Below are 26,218 nucleotides of genomic sequence, written 5' to 3'. Positions count from 1 at the left end.
TTATGGTTTAAAGCAAGCTAGATGCATGAGGTATAATTGACTTTGTAAGTACCCCCGTGTTGGTTTTGATGTGATCAACCAAGTGAAGTTAGGTCCTGTTATGCTTAATCTTTGTGTCTAAGTGTGTAGGAACTTAAAAGCACAAGAAGTCGAGCGACACACGCAATTAGTGAAAAGGATGACAAGGGAAAGAGTCGACGGGCTCGGTGCATTCGAGGGACGAGGTGCTACGAAAAAGTACGTTGATGGACGAGAAGAAAGTGTTGGTGTGGTTAGCACTAACGGTCTAACTCAGGTTTTGATGAATGACAAAGTAAGCTAAGTTAGGTTTGTTGTGATCTAACGATCTAACTAAGTGTGCAGGAGAAGTTTAGATAGTTCGACGGACTGATCGGATATCAGGCAACAAATCCAGCTAGATCGACGGGCTGACCAGATAGCTAGCACGAAGTTCAGCTAGGTCGATGGACCAACAAGATAGCTGGCACAAAGTCCAGCTAGGTCAACAGGCCGACCAGATAGCTAGCACGAAGTCCAGATATGTCGACGGGCTGACCAGATGTCTAGCAAAGCAATAAGTTAAGGTAAGTCATTGGAGGGGAGTGACTTGGTGAGGACGTGTTCTCCATTTAAGGGAATTGTAGGCATCAATCCAACTTAAATCCATTTTGAAAATCAAAGTTGAAATCGTGATTAGATTCTGGTCTTGAGGAGACAGAATCTAATTACTACTCTATTTTCATTATATTTGTGCTAACTTTTGTTTTGTAGGGTAGTATAATGTTTATTGCCTCGAACTAATCTTTTTCTTGCAGAAAAAAGCTTTTGTTGGAAAAAGTGATCCGGGTGCCCAGAATGCATGTTTTCTCGTCGCAAACATGGAGCGCGCTGATTGGTTGAGTTGACGTCACGGTCCAGACGCTCGGAAGGGATCTGAGCGCCCGGAGCTACCTATATAAGGAGCCCTCCACCTAGAGCAAATATTGTTATGGTCGATTTGTAGCTAGAGGAGGGGTGAATAACTCATCACACTTCGTTGCTTGCTCCTTGATGATGATATGCAACGGAATGTAACTGAAGCAATGCCAGCACTAGGATTTATTTTGTATTCACCTCAAGATGAGGTGACTAATCCAAGGATCCACACACATGAGCACTCTCCACTAAGAAAATACTCCTTCTCGATAACTACCGGAGGTGGAGAAATCTCGTACAAGACTCACACAACAAGATACACTCAAACAAGAAGAAAATACACAAGTGTATAAATAAAAACCTTCTCTTGCTTGATCTTGTTGATGTAGATCGTCTCTAGACCCTTTGGAAAGTGCAACGACACTTCTCTTCCAAGCTCGAAGTTCGCTTGTGAGTGTCAGAGAGAATCACAGTAAGATCGAGGAAGAAGCGTTTCGGAGAAGAAGCTCGCCAACGACTATATACTTCACGCTTCTAGGGCTCCCAATTGATTGGGCATGCCCCCAATCGATTGCCACGTCAGATCCGATCGATCCTAGTCGTCCATCTCTCACTACCTGTGCAACGGTCACATCCCAATCGATCGACATCGATTGGGGAGTCTGAATCGATTGGCTGATCGATTCAACCTTCTTTTATGCTCTCGCGTCTGCGCAAGAAAACTTGCCCCAATCGATTAACCAATTGATTGGGGAGCCCAATCGATCAATTGATTGATTGAGGAGCATTCTATGCTAGCGATTTCACTTCCCAATTGATCGGTCGATTGATTGGGACAGCCTTCCTCGCAGCACACCTTAAATCGATCGGTCAATCGATTGGGCCAGCCTTCCTCGCAGCACACCTTCAATCGATCGGCTAATCGATTGAACCATAGTTCAATCGATCGATTGATCGATTGACTTCCCTTTGACTTGCATAACTCAAGTCTAGGGTTCCCAATTTCAACATCCGGTCAACCGTAACTTGTTGGAACTCCTCATGCCTAGCATGCGGTCAACCTTGACCTGCCGAGACTTCTTTGCCAAGTGTCCAATTAATCCTTTGACCCACTTAGACTTTTCTCCTTATGCCAAGTGTCTAGTCAACCTTGAACCACTTGGACTTACTGTCTCGTGTCAAGTGTCCAGTCCTCCATGACCCACTTGGACTTCCACTAGATATCTGATCACCCTTGACCCATCTGGATTTCCTCGTGCCTGACTTCACTCACCAGGTCTTTCCATCTGCCTAGCTTCACTCACTAAGACTTTCCTTCTGCCTAGTTTCACTCACTAGCCATCTACCTGGCTTCACTCACCAAGACTTTCACCTAACTTCACTCACTAGGATTTTCACCTGGCTTCACTCACCATAATTTTTCCACTACCCGACTTCATTCACCGGGATTTTCACCTGCCTAGCTTCACTCACTAGGTCTTTCACCTAGCTTCACTCACCATATTTTCACCTGCCTAACTTCACTCACTAGGTCTTTCACCTAGCTTTACTCACTAGGATTTTCCAACTGCCTAGCTTCACTCACTAGGTCTTTCACCTGGCTTCACTCACCAGGATTTTATAACTACCTAGCTTCACTCACTAGGTCTTTCACCTATTTTCACTCACCAGGATTTTCCCTTGCCTAACCTCCAGTTAGGACTTTCCAGTCAAGTATTCGGTCAACCTTGACCTACTTGACTCTTCTTCACATCAAACTACTCAGTCCTTCACCAAAGGGGAATTATATCAAAAATCTCCCAAATTGGACGATTACATCTGCAATCTCCATGTATTGTCAAATATCGAAACCCAAACATCAAGACTCAAGCTTGAGCCAAATCAAGCTTAGTCAACCAGATCAAACTTGACATAGGGATATTGCACCAACAAATATACACAACTTCCTTCTACGATTGCTCTGTTGCGCACTGTTCCTGCGACACTGTGAAGCTCCCCCGACAACCTGCAACTCAATTTCATTTTACTTGTTGTCGGTATTCTTTTCATAATTCTTGTACTAAATTGTGTAATACTTTTGCAAATTATTAGTGTTGCCCAACGAAAGCACTCTCATGTGCGGGCCTTGGAGTATGAGTCGACGAAGACTCCGAACCAAGTAAAATTGATTTTGTTATTTATTTTTCTGTTTCTGCTGCTTACTCGATAACGAATTTTTGATGATCGCTATTCACTTCCCCTCCCCCCTTTAGCGAACTTTACAATCCAACAAGTGGTATCAGAGCAGGTACCGCTATGATTTAGTGCCACCACCAATCAGGCAAAAGGGGTGAAAATTTTTTTGTTTTTTTTTCGGTTTTAAGTTTTTCGACATAATCCAAATTGGTATAGTTTCCTCTTTGGAAAATTCTTTTTCGTAGAAAATTAAACTGAACTGGTGCAACACCAATTCAATCTTAATTTTTTTTCCCTTTTTCTCCCACACTGCTAAATCCAAGACCAAGTCTTGGGATCCTCTTTCTTGTTTCTTTGTGTGCAAGAGTTATGGCCAAATCGAGGGATTCAGTACTATCCGTCCTCCCCTCTTCAATAGCGATGACTTCTCATACTGGAAGAAGCGAATGGAGGTCTATTTAAAGACTGACTTCGACCAGTGGTTCAGTGTCACCAGAGGTTATAAGGCTCCCGTCGACAACCCCAGAAATCTAATGGACCAGGAACAATGGAATCCGGAGATGAAGAAGAAAGCCTAAATAGACTTCAAAGCTCTCAACACCCTTCAGTGCGGGCTAACAAAGGAGGAACTGAACCACGTCGACTCGCATGAAAATGCAAAAGAACTGTGGGACAAGCTCATCGAACTGCACGAGGGAACCAGCGACACAAAGGTAACCAAACGAGACCTCTACTTAAATAAGTTATTTAATATTAAAATGCAAGAAGGAGAATCTGCGAGTCAACTCCACACGAGGATAAAGGGCATCCTTAACGGGCTTCACACTATCGACCATCAAATAGAGAACCGCGATCTATAAGGTACGTCCTGAACACATTCTCGAAATGCACTGTGGGCATCCATCGTGGATGCTTACAAGATTTCGAAGAATCTTTCTAAATTAAAACTTGACAAATTATTTTGTGAACTCGAACTTCATGAGCAGACTAACACAAAACATGCCGAGAAAGGAATTGCTCTTTTTGCAAGTGCCTCCAAGGAAAAGTCAAGAACCAAGCCCGAATTTGAAAGTGAGTCTGACCAAGACTCAGAAGATGAAGAATACTTGGTGAACTTGGTAAGAAAAATGTTCACTAGGAGAAAGAAGAACTTCAGCAGAAATGACTTGCAGAAGATCAACTCCACTAACGAACCAAAAAATGTGACCTATTTCGGATGCAACAAGAAGGGTCACTACAAGAACGAGTGCCCAAAGCTGAAGAATGACAAAAACAAAACAACCAAGAAGAAAGTACTCAAGGCAACATGGGACGAATCATTAGATGAATCGGATGCCGAAGATCAGAAACACCGAAGCTACCTCACACTGATGGCCCACAAATCAGAATTAGAGAACGAATCGGAAGACGGGTCCTAACCCGAATCAAGCCACGAGTCTGTACTCGTTTCTGAAGGTTCCGATGAGGTATGCCTTAATTTAAGCAAAAAGTTTTTTAAAGTCATTGCATGCTTAAATCAAAAATTAACTGAAAATGAAAATCAAAATAAAATGCTCCTTGAGGAAAACCAACAACTCAAGGAACAGATTGAAAATCCAAATCAAGTTGTAAAGCTTGAGAAGGAAAACTCAATATTAAAAATTAAAATTAATAAACTTAAAGGGTTGTTAGAAAATTTTATAACTAGATCTAAAAACTTTGATTTAATTCTAAAAAATCAAAAAGCTATACAACAAATCTAGACTTGGATACAAGTCCAGCTCAACAAATAAATCATTTATGTCACTTGTAACTCAAAACAAAACACAAACTAAAGCTCGGGCTCTAAAAGCGTGCCTAACCATGCAAGTAGGAATTAACCAATACTATATACCTAAAAATAAAATATATTATGTAAAATCAAATAACCAAATTCAAAATCCTAACTATAAAACTAAATCAACTAAACCAAAATTAAATCATAAAATAACTATAGAACAAACTCAAACTCAAACTATCATCAAGTCTATTATAATTACAAAAGTAATCGACATAAACTCAAAACTAAAACTTAAAATTCTGATCAATAATTCAAGGGGAGTAACCTAACTGGCAGGGTAATTAGGATTAGAGTAAAAAGAGACAAAAGTTTAATTTAACCTACAGTACTGGTAAAGTTTTGTATGATAGTAGGTTAGGGAAGCTCTGTCTATGCATGTCTTAGAAGATATGGCTTCAACCTGATACATTTGACTTAGTGAAACTAACTGAAGCTACCCCTTATGGATTCTAACTAGTTAACCAAGCACTACCACAAAAACATTAAAAGACAACGGTTAAAAATCGTTGTCATAGGCCCTTTAAAACCGTTGTAATTGACAGTGTTGTTAAAAGTGGGGGGCTACGACAACGATTTTAAACCGTTGTCTTTGAATGAAAAGACAACAATTTTGCAACAGTTTTAAACCGTTGTCTTTGAATGAAAAGACAATGATTTAAAACCGTTGTTATTTAGATCATTTTTCTGCATGTTACAATCGTTTTTGGAGCTACGACAACAGTTTTTAATCGTCGTCTTTGAGAGTGATAGAAAACAATAACAGTTTTAAACTGTTGTCTTTTAAATTATTATTTTTTAATACCAATATATCAGATTTCAATTTAAATATATAATAAAGAATCATAATCAAGAAAGAATATTATTTCCTACATCAAAATCATTCAAACTGTTAGTTATACAAGAATTACAATCATAAAAGAAGAAATATATCTCATGTTCAAATAAAATTTATCCCAATACAAATAAACAAATAAACTCTATTTACAACTAATGAACAATAGCCAAAGACTAGAAACTTTGAATGGTGGTTCATGCCATGTAGGATTGCACTTAATTGTAGTTCTTCTTCGTGCTTTCTGATTGTGGTGTTGAGTTTGGCGACAAGCAAATGTCAATCTGAATACTACTACCTTTCTTTCCGTTTATTGTAGTTCTACATGTAAGAAAACAACATCGATAGCACTGGTATACAAGAAAATTAAAAAAAAATAAAAGTCTATCTATATATCTTACATGAAGAATAGGGTGATTGTTGATGTATATGAAGCTAGCTCTTTGTTGGTGCTGAAATGAGTGAATGGAGAGATCGACATCAGAGAGCATTTAAAGAGAATTGGTAGGTGAGATCATGGTAGTGCATCATTATTCTATTGATTGACAACAATTCAAGGGAAAATCTAACATGTAAGTATAGATATATAAAGAAGCTATTGTAAAACTTACTTGAGTCAAATTGCTAACTTGGATATTGAACCTTTGAATGACTGCAATAATGTTCCTCTTTGGCACTGTGGTTTCTTCAATAAGGCTACTTGTTATATATCTATTTAAATACACACTTTAAAATTTAAACAATGTTAAATAAGGTCCAATGCATTATAAACAAAAAATTATAACAAGTATGAGGTAAAAAAAACATTGAACAACAAACATAAATCTTAAATGAGTTTCATATGCTAAATAAACTCCATCAAGAAGCTACTACTTGATTAAAGGATAAAGTTTCTAGTCTTAGTGAAAGTACAGGCTCAACTTGCAACTTTAATTAACTTATTCAATCAATAGCGGATACAACTTGATCAAGGGTTTCATGTAATTCCCACTAGTGGGTGATTCTTAATCAACAATTATTATCTCAAAGGAGGGATAAGGGATTCTCAGATAAATCTGTTGTAGCATTGTAGAAACTAAGCTCCGATAGGTCTTGTTTCACCATCAAGTGTCTGGAAATAAAATAAAATCATTAGCGTGTTTAAGAAAACAAAGATTTCTAATCTACTTATCTGTCAAGCACCCAAGAGGTATGAGCTTCATCAAGACTAATAATCTGTGAATAAAGTTTATATGAGATGAAGGACTAAGATTAAGGGTACTTTCAAAGAGAAACAGTTATAATATCAAGTAGAGGGAAAAATATAGAATTAAGTATTCAAATTATACAGTAGCCCAGCACAAGTGACATAATAGACTTCTTCCGAGACAATTAAGATATTGACAGACTTACTTTGCACTCATTTCTATCTCAAGAATGTTCCATTAAGAGGGAAAAAGCTAAACTAGATGCAAACTAACCTTTCCATTCGGCATTGCAAGTATTTCTTCTATCCGCTCGATCTCTATGACCAGAAAAATGAGAAGGCAATTAGAAATAATCATAAGAAATCTGATACATAAAGGAGTATAAAGGAATCTGACAATGTTTACTCGCATTGGAAGAATAAATTATATCATTGGATTATAGCACCAGAAAAACATGCTAATTACATCAATTTTCAATCTCTAAAGTCAACACAAGGTTGTGCTTACCAACCTGGAACCACATAGTCGAATGAACAAGTCATGTTCTTGCATTAAAGAAAATGTTATCTTTCACATAATCAAATAAAACAGATGCAATGTGTTGACGATTGCTGCTCATGAAACTTACAAGCAAGGAAAGGCCTAGTCAAAAGAGAGAGCAAGGAGTCACAATCAGAGAGCACCGAACCAGACGAAAGCTTATTGTGTGAATTCTGAAATGCATTTGATATCTTAGGTAGTTCAACCCAGCAGACTGTTCTAGCAGCATTTTCCATTCGCTCGAAAGGATCCTCTATATATAAAGTTGAAAGATCATCAACTAGCTATAGACTACAAGTAATCATTCCAAGAAATTTCAGCAGAAACATCAACAATCTTACAATCAGGGGCAGTGATCTACAAAAACAATGGCTTTTTTGTTGTCCTTCATATGTCGCGATGCTATAATCTGAACCAGAAGTTCTAATATCTGAAAACTGCACATAGAGATTTAATATTGATCAATATCCCGACAGCCTCTTTCTATCATAGCCTACTTTATATAAATTCAAGATAAGAAAATCGAGACTTGCTCAGTCTAAAATGCTAAATGTTGTACAATTAGGTAACTAGCCATGAATCTAAAAGATCGCACCTTGTCGAAAAAGGACAGCAAAAGTTGAGCAAGAGAGCTTTGGTTTATGATTCTGCTAGATCTGAACCTCTGTATATTTATGGAACACACATCCTCAAAAGGACTCCTAGACAAGTTACTCCATCCTGCAGCAACAAACAGTAGAAAATACACATACACTAAGGAAAGGCCTATATCATAATTATAGACATGCAGGCATGCAAAAAAGACGTAAGAAATAAAGATGTTTCAAGGCTCTAGAAGATATATACCTCGATCAGAAATTCTTTCTTCATTAATTATTGCTCGCAGTGGTGGGAAAATTGGTGGTTCGCAGGTCTGATAAAGAAAAAGTAAAACAACACCAAGGATTCTAGAAAAGAATTTGATAGTTGATATTGCATCAAGAAATGAGTAGAAAAGAATCACAAACTCACGACTTTACCTGAAAATGGAATATAACCAACAAACAAAGGGCATAGGAACTTAAACTCCCAGACTTTGGATCATTAATATCTTGTGCTTTAGCCCACTCCTTCAACTGAGAAAAGGAATGGAATAACATCACAAAGAAATCTAATAACACTTTAAAAAATGCTTACAATAAATGCTAACCACTAAAACCATGTCACGGAAACGGTCATCTATTTCAGATAGCCATTTAAGAACGTTGGACTTCATTACACCAAGATGATTATTAACGGAGACATCAAAAGAAATATTATGTTGCCTACTAATGTATTTAAGCAGAGGAACTCTTGCATTTGGAATGTACTCAATAGAACTAGCAAGACCTGAAACAGAGATAGGAAATAGAAATCAATCACATTTTTATCGTCTGTTGAAGATTCCAGATAGATAATGTAGATAGTCTTAAAAATTTTCTATTTGCAGATTTTGTTGTGCCTTTTTAAAATTTCAAAATAGGTCGACAATTGTTTAAAGTATACCACCATATAAATAATGAGTTATTACAATTGTATAAATTATTTCTTTGTGGGAATCTAGCTTTGCATGCTTTTCATTTAGTATCATATACAAGAAGAATCAACAATGTCGTGTTCATTACCTTACTCGACAGATTGGAGATATTATGATTGATTTGAAAATCAATAGAGAGGTCATGATAGATTTCAGCAGACACCTAGATTATGAATGACAGATATTGCATTTCGTTCTCTTAAGCATTTGGGCGAACAATTGGTCTACACACAACAATCATCATCAGTCAATTAAACTGCCTGAGTTGGTTCTCCAAAAAGTTAGGAAATACTAAATATTTCATTCTTCAAAAAGCATAACCATGATTCGTTTATCCAAATTCAATAGTTTTGGGGATCATAAAAATAGATAACTGCAAACAGACAAGGAAAAAAAAGCACGGACCTGAAACAGGGATGATGTTGAAGGGTTGTTAGAGGACTTTCAGCAAGTCGTCGGTGCCGCTGAAGGTAAAGGCACCTCCATCCTCCAAGTTGAGCACTTTGACAACTCCATCTTCTGCCAGCAACGTATAGCGATGGGATCGGACGCCTAGGCCCATGGGCTTGTCTGACAGATCCAACTTCATCCCGAGTGCTAGGGTGAACTCCCTATTTCCGTTGGAGAGTAGCAAAACCTCGTCCCTAATGTTGAGATCCTTCTTCCAAGCATGCATCACGAAAAGCGCCGTTGATCGAGATGCAGGCAATGTTGTCTACGCCTTTGGCATGCAGCTCCCCAGCCTTTTCCACAAATCCAGGGAGGTGCTTCTGCAAGCACGTCGGCATAAAGGCCCCGGGACGGCGAAGAAGATGGCTTTGGTGAGATCAGAGATGGTGACGGTCTGGAGCTCCCCATCGGAGTCGAAGTAGGAGTGGTTGGTGTCAGGAAGATTGTCTCTGACGGAGATGGTGATTGCAACGGCAGGGGCGGAGGCGGAAGAGGCGGAAGAGGCGGGGGAAGAGGGAGGACCTACGAGTGTACAGTCAGAGGTGTAGAGTGGTAGTGGAAACGGAGCGGTGGAAGCGGGCGGTAGAAGGGAGGAGGCGGGGCAAAGAAGGGGCGACGGGTTTAGGGCTTGGATCGAGAAGGAAAGGGGTGGAATACGGCGGCAAAAAATTTTGGGGAGAGGGAAAGAAAAAACGCCGCGGCAAAAAATGGCGAAGGGGAAAAAGCGGCGAAAGAAAGAAACAACGGCATTCAACAACACTTAATAGACAACGGTTTTTAAAAACCGTTGTCATAATCCCAAAAAAAAGCGCACATAGGCAACAGTTTTAAAAAACTGTTGTCGTAGCCTTTAAAAACCATTGTCGTAGCCCCAAAAAAACATAAATAGACAACGGTTTTTAAAAACCGTTGTCATAGGCCAAAAAAATTGCTAAAAGACAACGGTTTTTGTTAAAACCGTTGTTAAAAGGCAAAAAAAACAACCATTTGGTATAAAATCATTGTCGTTTGAGTGCTGTTGAATGAGGTTTTTCTTGTAGTGAAGGTTTTGTACTAAGTTCAATGGATGAGACTATTTGGAAAACTTCGAAGGCATGGTTACTCTAATGATATTCAAATGACTCATCATAGCCCAGAAGTTTATCCAAACAATGTCTGTTTATTAAGCCCAAAGCTAAACCTGAATCTAACAAAAAGTTAAACTAAACCCTAAAATTGAACCTAATTCATCTCACAAAAATCATACGATTCCCTGATTGAAAACATAGATCGGGTGAGATAACTAAGAAATTAAAGTTAAATTTAAATTAAAGTTAAATTAAATTAAAATTAAAATTAAATTAAAATTTAAACTTTAAAAATGAATTAAAAATTAAACTTAAAAAATTAAATTGAAATTAAACTAAAAAATAAATTAAAAATTAAACTAAAAAAATATAAATTAAAAATTAAACTTAAAAAATTAAATTAAAAATTTAAATTTAAATTAAATTAAAAATTAAACTTAAAAAATTAAACTAAAAGCTTAAAAATTAAAATTAAAAAAATTAAACTTAAAAATTAAAATTAAAAAATTAAATTAAAAATTATACTTAAAAAATTAAATTAAAAATTAAACTTAAAAAATTAAATTAAAAAATTAAACTTAAAAGTTAACTCAAAATATAACTAATCTTAACTCCTACCTGTTGTAAGAAACCAAGTGTATATTGGACAGTGGTTGCTCCGAATGTATGACTGAGGATCACATCAAATTCACTAAATTAACCTACAAAAGTTTAGGAACAATTGCCTTTGGAAACAACGACAAACTCAAGGTAATTGGGATATGTAATATTGAACTCAAAACTGATTTCATTATTAAGAAAAATATTACTTGTTGAAAACTCAAGTACAATCTTCTTAGTATATGTCAATTGTGTGATTCTGGATATAAGGTTAAGTTTCTTTCTACTGAATATTTAATTAAGCACTTAGATAACCCTATTGTAAGCCTAAAAGGGTTTAGAAAAGATAATATCTATGAAATTAACCTAACCTCTTCTTCACTTAAGTGTTAACACAAAAAAGAATCAACCTGGTTATGGCATAGAAGAACACAAACTTCAGAAATCTAAGTAAATTAAACGGATTAGTTAGAGGACTACCAAAATTACCTAATTCAACAATCTATAATGCTTGTCAATAAAGAAAACAAACAAAATCTACTCACAAATCAATTAATCAACTTTAAACAAATTCAATATTAGAACTATTGCACTTAGACCTATTTGATTCCCATGGGTTAAATCTATAAATGGAAGTCTATACTGCCTAGTAATAATAGATGACTACTCTAGGTTCACCTGGGTAAAATTATTAAAAGATAAAGATGAAATATTTGAAATCTTTACTAATTTTTGCAAACAAGTTGAAAATGAAAAGGACCTAAAAATTAAAAGAATTAGAAGTGACAATGGAGATGAATTTAAAAATCATAATTTTAACCAATTTTGCCTTGAAAACGATTACCATCATGAATTTTCATGTCCTAAAACACCTCAACAAAATGGAATAATAGAAAGAAAGAACAGAACCCTACTTAAAGCCTCTAAGACAATGCTAAATGAGTATAACCTACCAAAATATTTTTGGGCAGAAGTTGTTAGTACAACCTACTATGTACAAAATCGAATCACAATAAATAATACTTTATTTGAAATATATTATAATAAATAACCTAATATTGAATACTTTAAAGTATTTGGATGTCCAACCTACATACTAAATACAAGATAACACCTAGGAAAATTTGTATCAAAAATAGAAAATGGGATCTTTGTAGGATACTCATTAAATAGTAGAGGTTATATAATATACAATAAAGTTACATTAAGAATTGAAGAAACCTCAAATATAAAATTTGAAGAGTCCAACCAAAACTTAGAATAAACCCAGATTTGATTTTGTTCAAAGTAACACTAGTCAAGGGGGAGCCAGTGAAAATCTAAGTCAAGAAGAAGAAGATCAACCTCAAACGAATGAACCAACTGGAACCATAAGAGTCAACCCAAATCATCTAATTGACCAAATAATTGGTGACCCATACCTAAGAGTTCAAACTAGGTCATCCTTTAGAAACTTAAGTCAGATATCCCTAATCTCAAAAATTGAACCCAAAATAATAGCTGAATCTTTACTTGACCCAGACTGGATCATAGTTATGTAAGAAGAGTTAGCCCAATTTGAGAGAAACGAAGTCTGGGAATTAGTACCACCACCTAAAAACAAGAAGATAATAGAAACAAAATGGGTATTTAGAAACAAGTTAAGTGAAAATGGAGAGATTATTAGAAACAAGGCTAGACTAGTTATCAAAGGATTTAGTCAAGTAGAGGGACTTGACTATGATGAGACATATGATCTAGTAGCCAAACTAGAGTCCATTAGAATGCTACTTAGCTATGCAACCCATAAAGGCTTTAAACTTTATCAAATAGATGTAAAATTTACTCTTTTTTTTAAATGGGCTAATAAAAGAGGAAGTTTATATAGGTCAGTCACCTGGGTTTGAAAGTTTAGATCATCCTGACCATGTATTTAAATTTAAAAATGCCTAATATGGTCTTAAACAAGCACCTAGAGTATGGTATGAAAGGTTAACCTCTTACCTAATTTCCAAAGGGTTGAACCAAGGATAAATTGACATAACTCTATTTGTCAAATCAATCAATCAAGATATTTTTATAGCTCAAGTATACATAGATGATATAATCTTTGGGTCATCCAATTTAGACTTTTTACAAGAATTTATAACCCTAATGGAACAAGAATTTGAAATAATCCTGTTAGGTAAACTAACTTACTTTTTAGGGTTACAAATTAAACAAACAAATGAAGGCAACTACATTTATCAACAAAAATATATTAAGGAATTACTTAAAAAAATTGAAATGGAAAATAGTAAAGAAATAAAGACACCTATGGCAACTAACACAACCATAGATGATGACCCAAATGGAAAATCAGTTGACCTAAAATACTATAGGAGTGTCATAGGTAACCTTCTGTACTTAACTGCAAGTTGACCTGATATTTTATTTGCAGTTAGTATGTGTGCTAGATACCAAACCTATGCTAAAGAATCACATTGGACTAACATCAAAAGAATCTTTAAATATCTCAAAGAAACATCAAAAGTAGTAATCTGGTATCCTAGAACACTCAATTTTGAACTCATAGGCTACTTTGACTCAGACTATGCTGGCTATAAACTAGACCGTAAAAGTACAAGTGGTGGATGTCAGCTACTTAGCCCATCACTTGTCAGCTGCTTTAATAGGAAGCAACACTGTGTTGCCTTATCTACTACTGAGGCAGAATATATAGCTATAGGAGAATGTGTTGACAAGTTATTATGGATGATGCACACTTTAAAAGACTTCAATTTAAACTTTACAAATACAAAAGTACTAATTGGTAATGTCGGTTCAATTAATTTAACCAAAAATCCTGTGCATCATTCAAGAACTAATCACATCAAAATTAGACATCACTTTATCAGGGATCATGTCACTAAAGGCGACATTAAACTCAAATACATTGAGTCCAAATCAAACCTAACTGACATATTCATTAAACCCCTCTCTGAATATGAATTTAGTAACTTGTGTCAATAATTAGGAATGTGCTTAATAGACTAGAACTCTTAATTTCAAAATTATTTTAAAAAAAAAATCTTTAAAAATTCTAGGATAAAATTCTTTAAGTTAGTAAAATACCAAAGATATAACATTAAAACAAAACTAACTTAAAAATCATATCATTTTTTCATATTATTTTTTCCCTAACTTAACCAGGTTGTCATTGCATCAAAAAGGGGGAGATTGTTGGTGCGATTAGCACTAACGGTTTAACTCAGATTTTGATGAATGACAAAGTAAGTTAAGTTAGGTTTGTTATGATCTAACGATCTAACTAAGTGTGCAGGAGAAGTCCAGATAGGTCGACGGGCTGATCAGATATCGTGCAAGAAATCTAGGTGGGTCGACGGGCTAACCGGATAGCTGACACGAAGTCCAGCTAAGTCGACAAGCTGACCAGATAGCTGGCACGAAGTTTAGCTAGGTTAATGGGCTGACCGGATAGCTGGCATGAAGTCCAGATAGGTCAACGGGCTGACCGGATGTCTGGCAAAGCGATAAGTTAAGGTAAGTCACTGGAGGGGAGTAATTTGGTGAGGATACGTTCTTCGTTTGAGGGAATTGTAGGCATTGATCCAACTTAAATCCATTTTAAAAATCTAAGTTGAGATTGTGACTAGATTCTGGTCTCGAGGAGACAGAATCTAATTACTACTCTGTTTTCATTATATTTATGCTAACTTTTATTTTACAGGGTAGTATAATGTTTATTGCCTCGGACTAATCTTTTTCTTGCAGGAAAAAGCTTTTGCTAGAAAAAAGTGGTCCGGACGCGGAAGGGATCTGGGCCCCCTGAATGCAAAAGTTTATCTCGTCGCAAATATGGAGTGCGCTGATTGGCTGAGCCGATATCACGGTCTAGGCGCTCGGAGCTACCTATATAAGGAGCCCTCCACCTAGAGCAAATATACACAACTTCCTTCTACGATTGCTCTGTTGCGCACTGCTCCTGCGACGCTACGAAGCTCCTCCAACAACCTGCAACACAATTTCATTTTCCTTGTTGTCGGTATTCTTTTCATAATTCTTGTACTAAATTGTGCAATACTTTTGCGAATTATTAGTGATTGCTCAACGAAAGCACTCTCACATGCGAGCTTTAGAGTAGGAGTCGACGAAGGCTCCAAACTAAGTAAAATTGATTTAGTTAGCTTGTGTTTATTTTTTTATTTCCGCTGCTTACTCGATAATGAATTTTCAACGATCGCTATTCACCCCCCCCCCCCCTCTAGCGAACTTGACAATCCAACAGGAAGAACGCGATGTTTCCGAGGGACGAGAAGCTGGAACGGAAGATTGCTCGAGGAGAAGGTCAGAAGATAGGTTCGGATGAGCCCAATTCTTGATGGCCAAGATCACCCAAGCGACCAGAGAAAGCGTCGGATAGTTAGCACAAGGTTGACTGATCCGAGCGCCCGGGTCGTCTAGGTGCCCTGACCGTTTGGGCCTCCGAACCGTCGGGCACTCAGACAAGATGGTCCGAGTGCCCAAAGAGCACTTCATCACTGCAAATCAATTTTTAGGTTCATGTCATCAACGATCTGGATGTCTAAAGAGGGTCTGGGTGCTTGAAAGTGAATAAAACTTTATAGCTTGGTCGTTGAGTAACCGTTGCATGAAGATATAGTTTTGCTACAGTAGGGGTGCTCGGAGAGGGTCTGGGTGCTCGGACCGCACTACATTAGCAAACTGTCGCTTCGACCAGTGAGCCTATAAAAGGAGCCCTGGTGCTCTTCATTTGACACCACTTTCTGTATTCGAATTCTTTCACTCTGTTCTTCATTTGTCTGTATGTTCAACATTTTGTACGAGACTTCTCCGCCTCCGACTTGTGTCAAAGAATGAGTTAATTAGTTGAGCTTTATTTGCCTTGGATTAGCAATCTCCCCGGTTGTAAACCAAGTAAATCTTTCTGTCTAGTACTTCTTTTATGCATTTTAGTAAAGTGTTTATTTTAATTAACGCTGTAAGTTTCAAGAAAAATATACTTATTTTTTTTCAAGGAAATTCACCCCTTTTTGTCGGCCACATGGGACCTACAATTAGTATCAAAACCCAACCGCTTCAAAATGACTAACCGCCCACTAAGGCACAAAAGATGATGGCTGGAACAAGTATCCATCCGCCTAAGTTCAAGGGAGACTTCGTCCACTAGAAGAAGAAAATGGAGATATACTTCAAAATAAATTTTGATATTTTTCTAATTTTAAAAAATAGTTTTGTAGTACCTATCAACAATAACAACATTATAAAGAAAGAGAACAACTAAACAAAGAGGGAACAAGCTAAATTTGTGGCCAACAAAAAAGTAAAATTTCATCTGCTGAGTGTGCTGCCACCACAAGAGGTCAACAAGATCGAAATCTACAAGTTTGCAAAAAAGATCTCTGGTAAAAATTCCTGGATCTTCACGAAAGATCCTTCAAAGCCAAGCTCACAAGAAGAGATCTACTTCGGAACCAACTGACAAATCTTCGACTGAAGGAAAGTGAAACGGTCCCTCAACTGCATGCCAAGCTAAAGGAGTTAATCACCGAACTCATGAATCTCAGAGAAAAAGTAACTAACTGAGATTCACTAAGGTATGCTTTTAATGCTTTTCCAAGAACACCAAAATGGTCAACCTTAGTAGATACATACTGTTGGAACCCCAGGTTGTTTTGATGTGATCAAACAAGTTAAGTTAGATACTGTAGTGTTTTAACCCTATGTCTAAGTGTGCAGGAGCTTAGGAGCACAGGAAGTCGAGCAGAAGACGCGGCTAGCGAGAAGGATGGCATGGGAGAGAGTCGACGGACTCGGTGCGTTTGAGGGACGAGACACTGCGGAAGAGTACACTGGTGGATGAGAAGGAAGTGTGCAGTGTTTCCGAGGGACGAGAAGCCGGAGCGGAAGATTGCTCGAGGAGCAAGAGACGTTGCTAGCGAGAAGGTCGACACGGGAGAGAGCCGACGAGCTCGGTGTGTCCGAGGGATGAAGAGTTGCGGATGAGTATGCTGGCGGACAAAAAGGAAGCACGCGACGATTCTGAGGGACGAGAAGCCGGAGCAGAAGCCTGCTTGAGAAGGCCGAAAGTTGGGTTCAGGTGACCCTATTTCGGATGGCTGAGATCACCCAAGCGAGTGGAGCTGGAGCGCAAGACCTAGACCGAGGCGAGCAAAATCGGAGCAGAGGGCCCAACCAAAAAAAGTCAACTATGTTGACTCTAGTGGTCTGGACGCCCGGAGCGATTCAGGGCGCCTGGAACCTGACTTTGACCAGATCACGTTTGACCATGATCTGTTGCGAAGGGGATAAAGTTTTATCCCCTTCCAGGTGTCTGAAACCCTCCAGGCACCCCGACCAAGGCTATAAATACAGCCTTGGTCCAGAAACTTTGGTATCAACAAGCAATTTGATATTCAACACTTGTTCGCTTCTGTTGTTTAGTTTAGCTTCTCATTTTATGTGCTTGAATGCTGTAAGAGGCTTCTCCGCATGAAGGAGATCTTTATTGCGCTTCAACTTCCTTGGATTAACAACCTCCCCGGTTGTAACTAAGTAAATCCGGTGAGCCTCGTCTTTCTATTTATTTAATTATTTATGCAAGTGTTTGTTTAAGTTATAAGTCTGAGAAGGGTATTTTTGGTTTAATTTGTGCAGGGCTATTCAACCCCTCTGATAGTCGGCCACCAACAGTCCTCTACATATACTACATCTCTAGGGACTTAGAGGTAAGTAATCAAGAAAAATTATTTTCTACCTTTGAAATTCATGAATTTAGATATGCAGAACTAAAGAAGGAGCTAAATCAGAACATTGCCTTAAAGGTAAAAATAGATGAACCAGATTCTGAAACTTCTATCGACGAAAATAAAGCAGCACTAATGGTAAGAAACCTTAGTAAATTTCTTAAAACTAACAAATTTCATAAGTCACGTGCAAAGAAACACCTTCGAAGTAAAATGAGGTTGATACTACAATTATCAAGAAGAAGTACATCAAGGACAACTGCCCTAAACTAAAAAGAAAGGAAAAAGAAAAAGACAAAGGACCAAGACGAACAAAACACAAGAACTTAAAAGGTACGTGGAATGAATTATCATCCTTTGAGTTTGAGATCGAGGCCTATGCCAGACTGGCACTAGTGGCGAACCATCAGAGGGATAAAAAAAGTACATCAGAGATGAGTATCAATAAAGAGGGAGCATCATCAAAAGAAAGTACCGACGAAGGAAGAGCGTCATCAGAAGAAAGCATCAATGAAGAAGGAGTTGTTGGGACTCTTTGGATCTAGAGGGGGGTGAATAGTTTCTCGCATTTTGTCGATGATGATGTTGCAGCGGATAAAACTCGACGCAAAAGCTCCCCAATGCTAACAAGAGGATTTACTTAGTATCCACCTCAAGAAGAGATGATTAATCCAAGGATTCGTCCCTCACTCACACATCTACTAAGAATACACTCCTTCTCAAAAACACTCCGGAGGTAGAGAAACCTTGTACAAGATTCTCAATATGACAAGAAGAAAAAAGAAGCAAACACTAGGAAAATCTTATAAGATTTATACAAATGAAACCCTAACTAGCTTCTTCTTCTTGTTTAGAAATGCCTCTTGACCTTGGAAGTGCAGCAACACTTGTCTCCAAGAAGCTTCAAGAACTGGCGAGCTTGATGAAGAGAGTGGAGAAGAAAACCTGTGAGCGATGCTGAGAACCGTTCTCAAAAAATCCTTTTATAGGGTTATCATTAGCGCCTTAATCAATAAAATTCCCTTAATTGATTACCACGTCAGCAATCTGCATGAATGACTATATTTTTGTCCCCTCGGGGCGGTGCGATGGTTAAGGCATGGGGTGTTGCCACATGAGGTCTTGGGGTCGAAACTCGGCGTGACCGAGCATGACCTCCCCCATGTCTTGGCCATTTGCACTAATGGCTAGTAGTCACCCGTGATTTACCTACTCCATGTTGGCCTAGGGACGGGTTGGCGGGGGCGCTGGGGGCGAGCGAATCGCCTTTTTGCCACATGAATGACTATATTTTCAACCTTAATCGACTATCCTAGTCGATTTGGCATTACTGAATTAGTTAGCCAGATCAATTCAGCAACATTCTGTTCAATCGCAAGAAATAGCTTAAGAGATCAACCTGATCACTTAAGCTTCTAATAGAAACATTATGTTTGAACCAAAAGGCACCGTAAGCAATTACCCTAATCACTTATGGTGTCCTAATCGATTATGCATGCTTTCTCATGATTCCGAGCTTAAGCGATTAGCCTAATCGCTTAAGCTATGGTAATCGATTAGCCTAATCGATTATCGAACCCTAACTACCAAACTGAGGTCTAAGGTTCCCTTACCCAACATCTAGTCAACCTTGACCTGTTGGGACTCCTCATTGCCTAGCATCTGGTCAACCTTGACATGTTGGGACTTCTTCACCAAGTGTTCGATCAATCTTTTGACCCACTTAGACTTTTCTCATTGCGACAAGTGTTCAGTCAATCATGATCCACTTGGACTTATCATCTCATGCCAAGTGTCCAGTCTATAAGGCGTTGGAATTCCATTCTGTTTAAATTTTCCTGTACAAAAATTGTACAAATACAGAACTATTCCTAGCAACCCACATGTTCGATCAGACATGTGTTTAATCAATCAAGCAGGTTCTTGACGAATCAAAGCACACCTTGATCGAATTACAAGATCATTGGCCTCTTGTGTTGGTATTCAAAATTGATTCAAAGAAAACTTAAACTAATTATGCAGCGGAATTAAAGAACTAGTTTTTCCTTTGTAGCTAAAGACCTCTTGATCTTCTTCCGTATTCCTGTCCTCTTCTTGGACGTCGAGTGGGTGACAATCTACCAAGACAACAACCACCCTTCCTCTCGTTTCTCTAAACCGCCGGTTACAAAAGGAGGCTCTAGGATGGGCCACCTTCTAATCTTCTTCCTTCTCTTCTTCTTCTCCAAGACATGTGTTGCAGTTACTTGTGGTATCTCATCTTGTACCGTTGGTACTACGATAGAAGTGTCCTCGCTTATTTATTCAAGAACAATTTTACATATGGGCTTGTGGTTCATTACATAGTCCTCTTCTAAAAATCAGGCATTAGTGCTAACAATGACCTTCTGATCTTTAGGACTATAAAACAAATCACCTTTCGTTCCTCTAGGATATCCCACGAACAAGCGAACTTCTGTACGTGAATCCAACTTATCAACATCTCCCTTCAGCACATGTGCTGGACTACTCCAAATTCGAATGTGTTTCAAACTAGGCTTACGCCAATTCCATAATTCTGTGGGAGTAGAGGGTACTGACTTAGAAGGTACTAAGTTCAGAATGTGCGCTGCCATTTCCAGAGTGTATCCCCAAAATGAATTTGGTAATTCTGAATAACTCATCATTGATCTAACCATTTCCATAAAAGTCCTGTTCTTTCTTTCCGCCACACCATTCTATTGGGGTATACCAAGTGTAGACAATTGGGATTGAATCTCGGCCTCTGATAAGTAACTCCTAACTCTCCCAAGAGGTACTCTCCACCACGATCAAACCGTAGTGTCTTGATACTTTTACCATGACGTTTCTCCACATCAACCTTGTACTCTTTGAACTTATCAAAGCACTCAGACTTGCGGCGCATCAAGTAAATGTACCCATATCTTGAATAGTCATCTATAAAATAGACAAAATATTCGAAACCACCTCTTGCCTGGATAGTCATAGGCCCACACAAATCAAAATGAACCAATTTCAACACTTCTTTGGCTCTATACCCCTTTGCCTTAAAAGGTCTCTTGGTCATTTTTTCTTCCAAGCAAGACTCGCAGGTCGGAAATTTTTCCACTACCAATGAACCCAAAGGTCCATCGGCTATTAACCTTTGAATCCTACTCAAGTTAATATGACCCAACCTTAGATGCCAAAGATATGTTTTGTTCATTTCCTAAGGTTGCTTTCTCTTATTAGAATTAGAAGATGTGTTATTAATTTTCATTTGTTACATCGTGGAAGTTATTGGATTAAGAGTATACAAATTGTCAACCAACACACTAGAACAAATAACCACCCTATTTTTCTTGACAACCACTTTGTCATCAAAAGAAACAGAATATCCATCCATAAATAATTTAGAAACTGAAATCAGGTTCTTTCTAAAACATGGTACGTAAAGATAATTTTTCAAAATCAAAGTTTTATTACTATCAAAAGATAAATAAACATCTCCCACTGCAACAGCTGCCACTCTCGTAGCATTGCTCATTTAGTTTGTGATCTCCCCTTCATGTAGTCATCTGGTTTTCTGGAACCCCTGCAATGAATTACAGACATGCTCAGTGGCTCATGTATCTACACACCAGATACCGATAGATAACACCGCTAAACATGTTTCAACAACTAATGAATAAGATATACCTTTATTATTTTCCTTTCTACGAGGACAGTCCACCTTCCAATGTCCAGACTGCTTGCATGTGAAGCACTTGCCTTTCGACCTGGGTTTCCCTATCGATTTCAGCTCCAAGGACTTCCATCTCATTCAAATGAGCCATCATCTTGAGGATATGATCTCTTACGGGTGTCCCCTCAGTCATGGTGGTCGTCATTAAGTTTCTCATGGCCTCCTGCCTGGCAGCCCGATTCTGGTGTCTGAAGAGTTCCTTGAGATTGAGCATTATATCATAGGTAGTGGGTATGGCCTGATGCTGATGTTGCAGCACATTTGACATAGAAGTCAAAATGTAACACCGCACCATCTCATATGCCTTGACCCATTTCCTATGTCTCTCTATCTCCTCTTCACTAGAATCCTTATCAGGCACGCTAGGACAGATCTCAAGAAGTATGAACTTGTATTCTTCAGCAGTTAAGACAATGTCCAAGTTCCGTTTCCAATCAATATAATTTGGACCAGTAAGTTTACTTTCTTTTAAAATAACAGCAAGAGGATTGAAAACTATTTTGAAATCCTGAGAATCACAAAATAAAATATTTGGTCAAAACTTTAGAATTTAAATTAATATTAATTCCTCAAACAATATAATTTAAATTCACCAACACCTCAAAATACCGTGAATTTCGTATGCCATGATAGTGTGGACGTATACTAATTCAAACATTTGTAAGAGGAGGTTTTACCCATTAATTTTATTATCTTGTCAACCTAACTTTATGACAAATAAAATTAATAGTTGGTTCATCTTCGATCACACAAATAATAGCAGTGACTCCGATGGGGAGGAAACTATTAAATGTGCCTAAGTATATACCATTACTTGATACTTAGTCCATTAATTAGGATTGTGCCCATTCAGATGGAGAAGATCACACATACCTAAATAATTTCCTATAATCATCCATAGTGAAAGTTTGATCTTGTGATCCGCAAGCAAACTCATCTGATATAGAGGAAAGCACTTAAAGCCAACGCGCAAGTTTGAATGCATCACTCACAAACCAGTAATGGAGACCGTGGAATTTATTTAAATAATCCCTCTCCTACTTAGTTATTTAAATTAAGGAATTTTAACATGCACACACATCACAGCACATAAAACCATCATCACAGCACACACAAACAGCATATAAAGGCAATAAATAAAAGTTTCAACTATTATGGCATCATCCAACGTTGTCCTCCAATATACCACCGATGGATCAAGTCGTCGCATCTATCTTGCTTCCTTCTTCACCGCACCTCCGGTCCTCAAAATAGCACCACGCATAGTAAGGATACAAGCCGTAATGAAAAGAAATAAAATTTACATTTATCGATCCTATATTCTGTTGGGGATCGAACGGCCGGCTTGAAGGGGGGTTGGATAGACGGTGCCCCCAAATACTCGCTTCTTTCTACAATGTTAGTGCGCAAGCGGAAATGCAAACAAAGCAAGTAGAAAGCTAAATACTAAAGGAAAGAATGCAAACCAAGCTACACGATCATTTACGTGGTTCGGAGATAAAGTTCCTACTCCACGGCGTGTCTGTAAGGTGGACGATCCCTATCCGTCGGTGGATTACTCCCCGGAAGACCTCCGACTAGCTCGCGTAGCTCCTTGTGGGTGGAGAAACCTCACCACAACTCTCACAAGAACTTCTTACAAGCTAGGGCACAGGTAGACTACTAATAGGGGTTAACCACCTCTATTTCGTCAACCTCAGCCAAGCTCCCAAGGCTTGGTTATATAGGCCACGGGTTGGAAAACCCCGCCTACCAGTCGACTGCTAAAACATGCAGTCGACTGCCTTCTGTGGAAATTCAACCGTTACATCCCAACGGCTCGATTCCACACTAACCGAGCGAACAGAGACATTCTGTTCGCTACCAGTCGACTGCTAAAACATGCAGTCGACTGCTACAGTGACGCTATAGTGAAACCCTAAAACTAGGATTTTACTCCGAGTACAATCTCTCATACACTCGTACCCTCACCCTTACGACTCATTTGACACTTCATTTGCAGCTTTGACCTCTTGCCTTCAAGCCTACTTCCTTTAGCTCTCGTCCCTCGGATGCATTCAAGCCCGCGGCTCGTCCCCAATGCAATCCTTCGCGTATGCCTCGAAGTCGCTTCCCTCGGCCCTTGTCCTCGCTGCCTTGTCCACGGTCCCTCTGATGCTCCATCCTTCACCGGACCCGAAGCCATCAACCTGAGTCACATGTGTATCCTGCAAACCTGCACAACTCAAATACACATATCAAATACAAAGGTGAACCTAACTTAAACCCTTTGCCCAAACACCAAAACACATGGTCCCACGGACCATTGGGATTGCTCCAACATATTCCATAAAGAAATTTACATGTAATCTAGATCAAACAGAATGTAAAAAAAAAATAATACAACAACCAGCCGTATTTAATTATTACAATCATGCACACACAACAACCTCGACATGCCCGAGGGTTCAAATCATACACAAACACATAAAGCCATAATAGTTGGATCTAGGATGCCTGCAACCACAGAGTTAATCTATCTTGCACATCCTACTATTATCCGGCCTAAACTTATATACGAGCAATGCATAATTTAACTAAAAACCAATCACACCGAACTAGAAAACTTGCTCTAATACCACTGTAAGACGTTGGAATTCCGTTCTGTTTAAATTTCCCTATACAAAAATTGTACAAGTACAGAACTATTCCTAGCAACCTGCATGTTTGATCAAACATGTGTTTGGTCAATCAAGTAGGTTCTTGATGGATCAAAGCACACCTTGATCGAAGTACAAGATCGTTGGCCTCTTGTGTTGGTATTCAAAATCGATACAAAGAAAACTTAAACTAATTATGCAACGGAATTAAAGAACTAGTTGTACCTTTCCTTTGTAGCTAAAGACCTCTTGATCTTCTGCCATATTCCTCTCCTCTTCTTGGACGTCGTGTGGGTGACGATCTACTAAGACAACAACCACCCTTCCTCTCATTTCTCTAAACCGTCGGTTACAAAAGGAGGCTCTAGGATGGGGCACCTTCTAATCTTCTTCTTTCTCTTCTTCTTCTTCTTCTCCAATCTGCCAGCCACCAAGGAGGAGGGGGCGTCGACCACTAAGGAGGAGGGGGCGCCAACCACCAAGGAGGAGGGGGGCGCCGGCCACCAAGGAAGAGGTAGGATGTTGCCGACCCTAGGTAAGGAGAAGAGGAGGCTTGTGGGAAAATTATACTTTAGGGGGCATCACCTACTCCTTTTATAACCTTTATTGTCAGTTACAAAGAAATAAAAATAACATAATTCTGTTTAGAAAAAATCTCCCTTTCTATAACCTTGCCGCGGACCCTAGGAGGATGGAGAAAATCAAACCAAGTTATGGATGGGTGGATGTGAGGCTTTATATAGAGGCTACAACAGGGACCTAGAGGAGGAATTAATTTAGGCCTCCTGATGGGTTTGGGCTTCCTGTGTTCGGCCCGAACACCCAACCCAAGTCCATCAATAATAACCTATACCACTAAAGGGTTATTATTGAACTACCGCATCAATCCCATATTACAATATGGACTCCTATTTATCATGAGTGTGTTAAACTCCCTGTGTTTAAGATATCGTATGTCTGTTAATTAAATGAGTTACTAACAACTCAAATAATTAACATCTGATTCCAAGAGTAGTACCACTCAACTTTATTATCATGTCGGACTAAGTCCACTTGTAGAGTTTACATGATAATCCTTATGAGTTCCTCAAGGGGATATCATCAACCTAAATAATTAGGACACAGATTCCTTCTATAATGAATAACACACCATATAAATAATATATTTCCCAACTCATCGGGCCTATTGATTTAACGAATAAATCTCACCCATTAATAAGTTAAAGAAATAAATACTAAGTATATGCGCTTATTATTATATAGGGATTAAGAAGACGTGCATCCATAATAATAGAGGTTCTGTACTTTTATGTAATCAGTACAAATCGAACAACCTCAAACGATCCTGCTCAATACACACATAGTGTACTAGTGTAATTTTATAGTCAAGACAAACTAATATCAAATTACACTACAACCGTTCCAATAGTTTGTCCCAATCCATCTTGGTTGTGAGCTACTATTTATAATTTATAAGGAATCGATAACATGATCTTTTGTGTGGCATCACACACCATGTTATCTAAAATATAAATTAAATGGGCAATTGCATTGACATATATATAAATATAAAATGCAAACATTTAACCAAAATGATTCTCATTTCAAAATATTTCAAAACAGATGTTCATACAAAAGCTAGGTTTATAGTATACATCCCAACACAGTCAAACTTAACCCACTTGGACTTCCCAACACCAAATGTCCGGTCAACCTTGACCCACCTGGACCTCCACATGTCTGGCTTCACTCACCAGGACTTTTATTCTGCCTAACTTCACTCACTAAGGCTTTCACCTAACTTCACTTACCATGACTTTCCTTCTGCCTAGCTTCACTCACTAGGGCTTTCACCAGACTTCACTCACCAGGACTTTCCTTCTGCTTAGCTTCACTCACTAGGGCTTTCACCTGGCTTCACTCACTAGGATTTTTCATCTACCTAACTTCACTCACTAGAGCTTTCACC

General features: G+C 38.3%; 1 protein-coding gene and 1 pseudogene across 1 annotated transcript; both read right to left on the bottom strand.

Annotated features, from left to right (window-relative positions):
- Positions 1–8,291: 8,291 nt before the first annotated feature.
- LOC121979954 (protein HESO1-like) lies at positions 8,292–9,230 on the bottom strand. The gene is made up of 4 exons (XM_042531925.1): positions 9,203–9,230; positions 8,658–8,836; positions 8,488–8,583; positions 8,292–8,381 (listed from the first exon to the last, which is right to left on the bottom strand). The coding sequence occupies exons 1-4, from the start codon at positions 9,228–9,230 to the stop codon at positions 8,292–8,294; spliced, it is 393 nt and encodes a 130-aa protein (XP_042387859.1).
- A 199-nt stretch (positions 9,231–9,429) lies between these two features.
- On the bottom strand, positions 9,430–10,223 carry LOC121979953 (annotated as a pseudogene).
- Between the last annotated feature and the right edge of the window lie 15,995 nt (positions 10,224–26,218).

The sequence above is a fragment of the Zingiber officinale genome, chromosome 5A (assembly GCF_018446385.1).
Source record: "Zingiber officinale cultivar Zhangliang chromosome 5A, Zo_v1.1, whole genome shotgun sequence".
NCBI lineage: Eukaryota > Viridiplantae > Streptophyta > Magnoliopsida > Zingiberales > Zingiberaceae > Zingiber > Zingiber officinale.
Note: the sequence above shows the minus strand (reverse complement) of the source record. Positions and strands in the feature narration are given on the sequence as shown.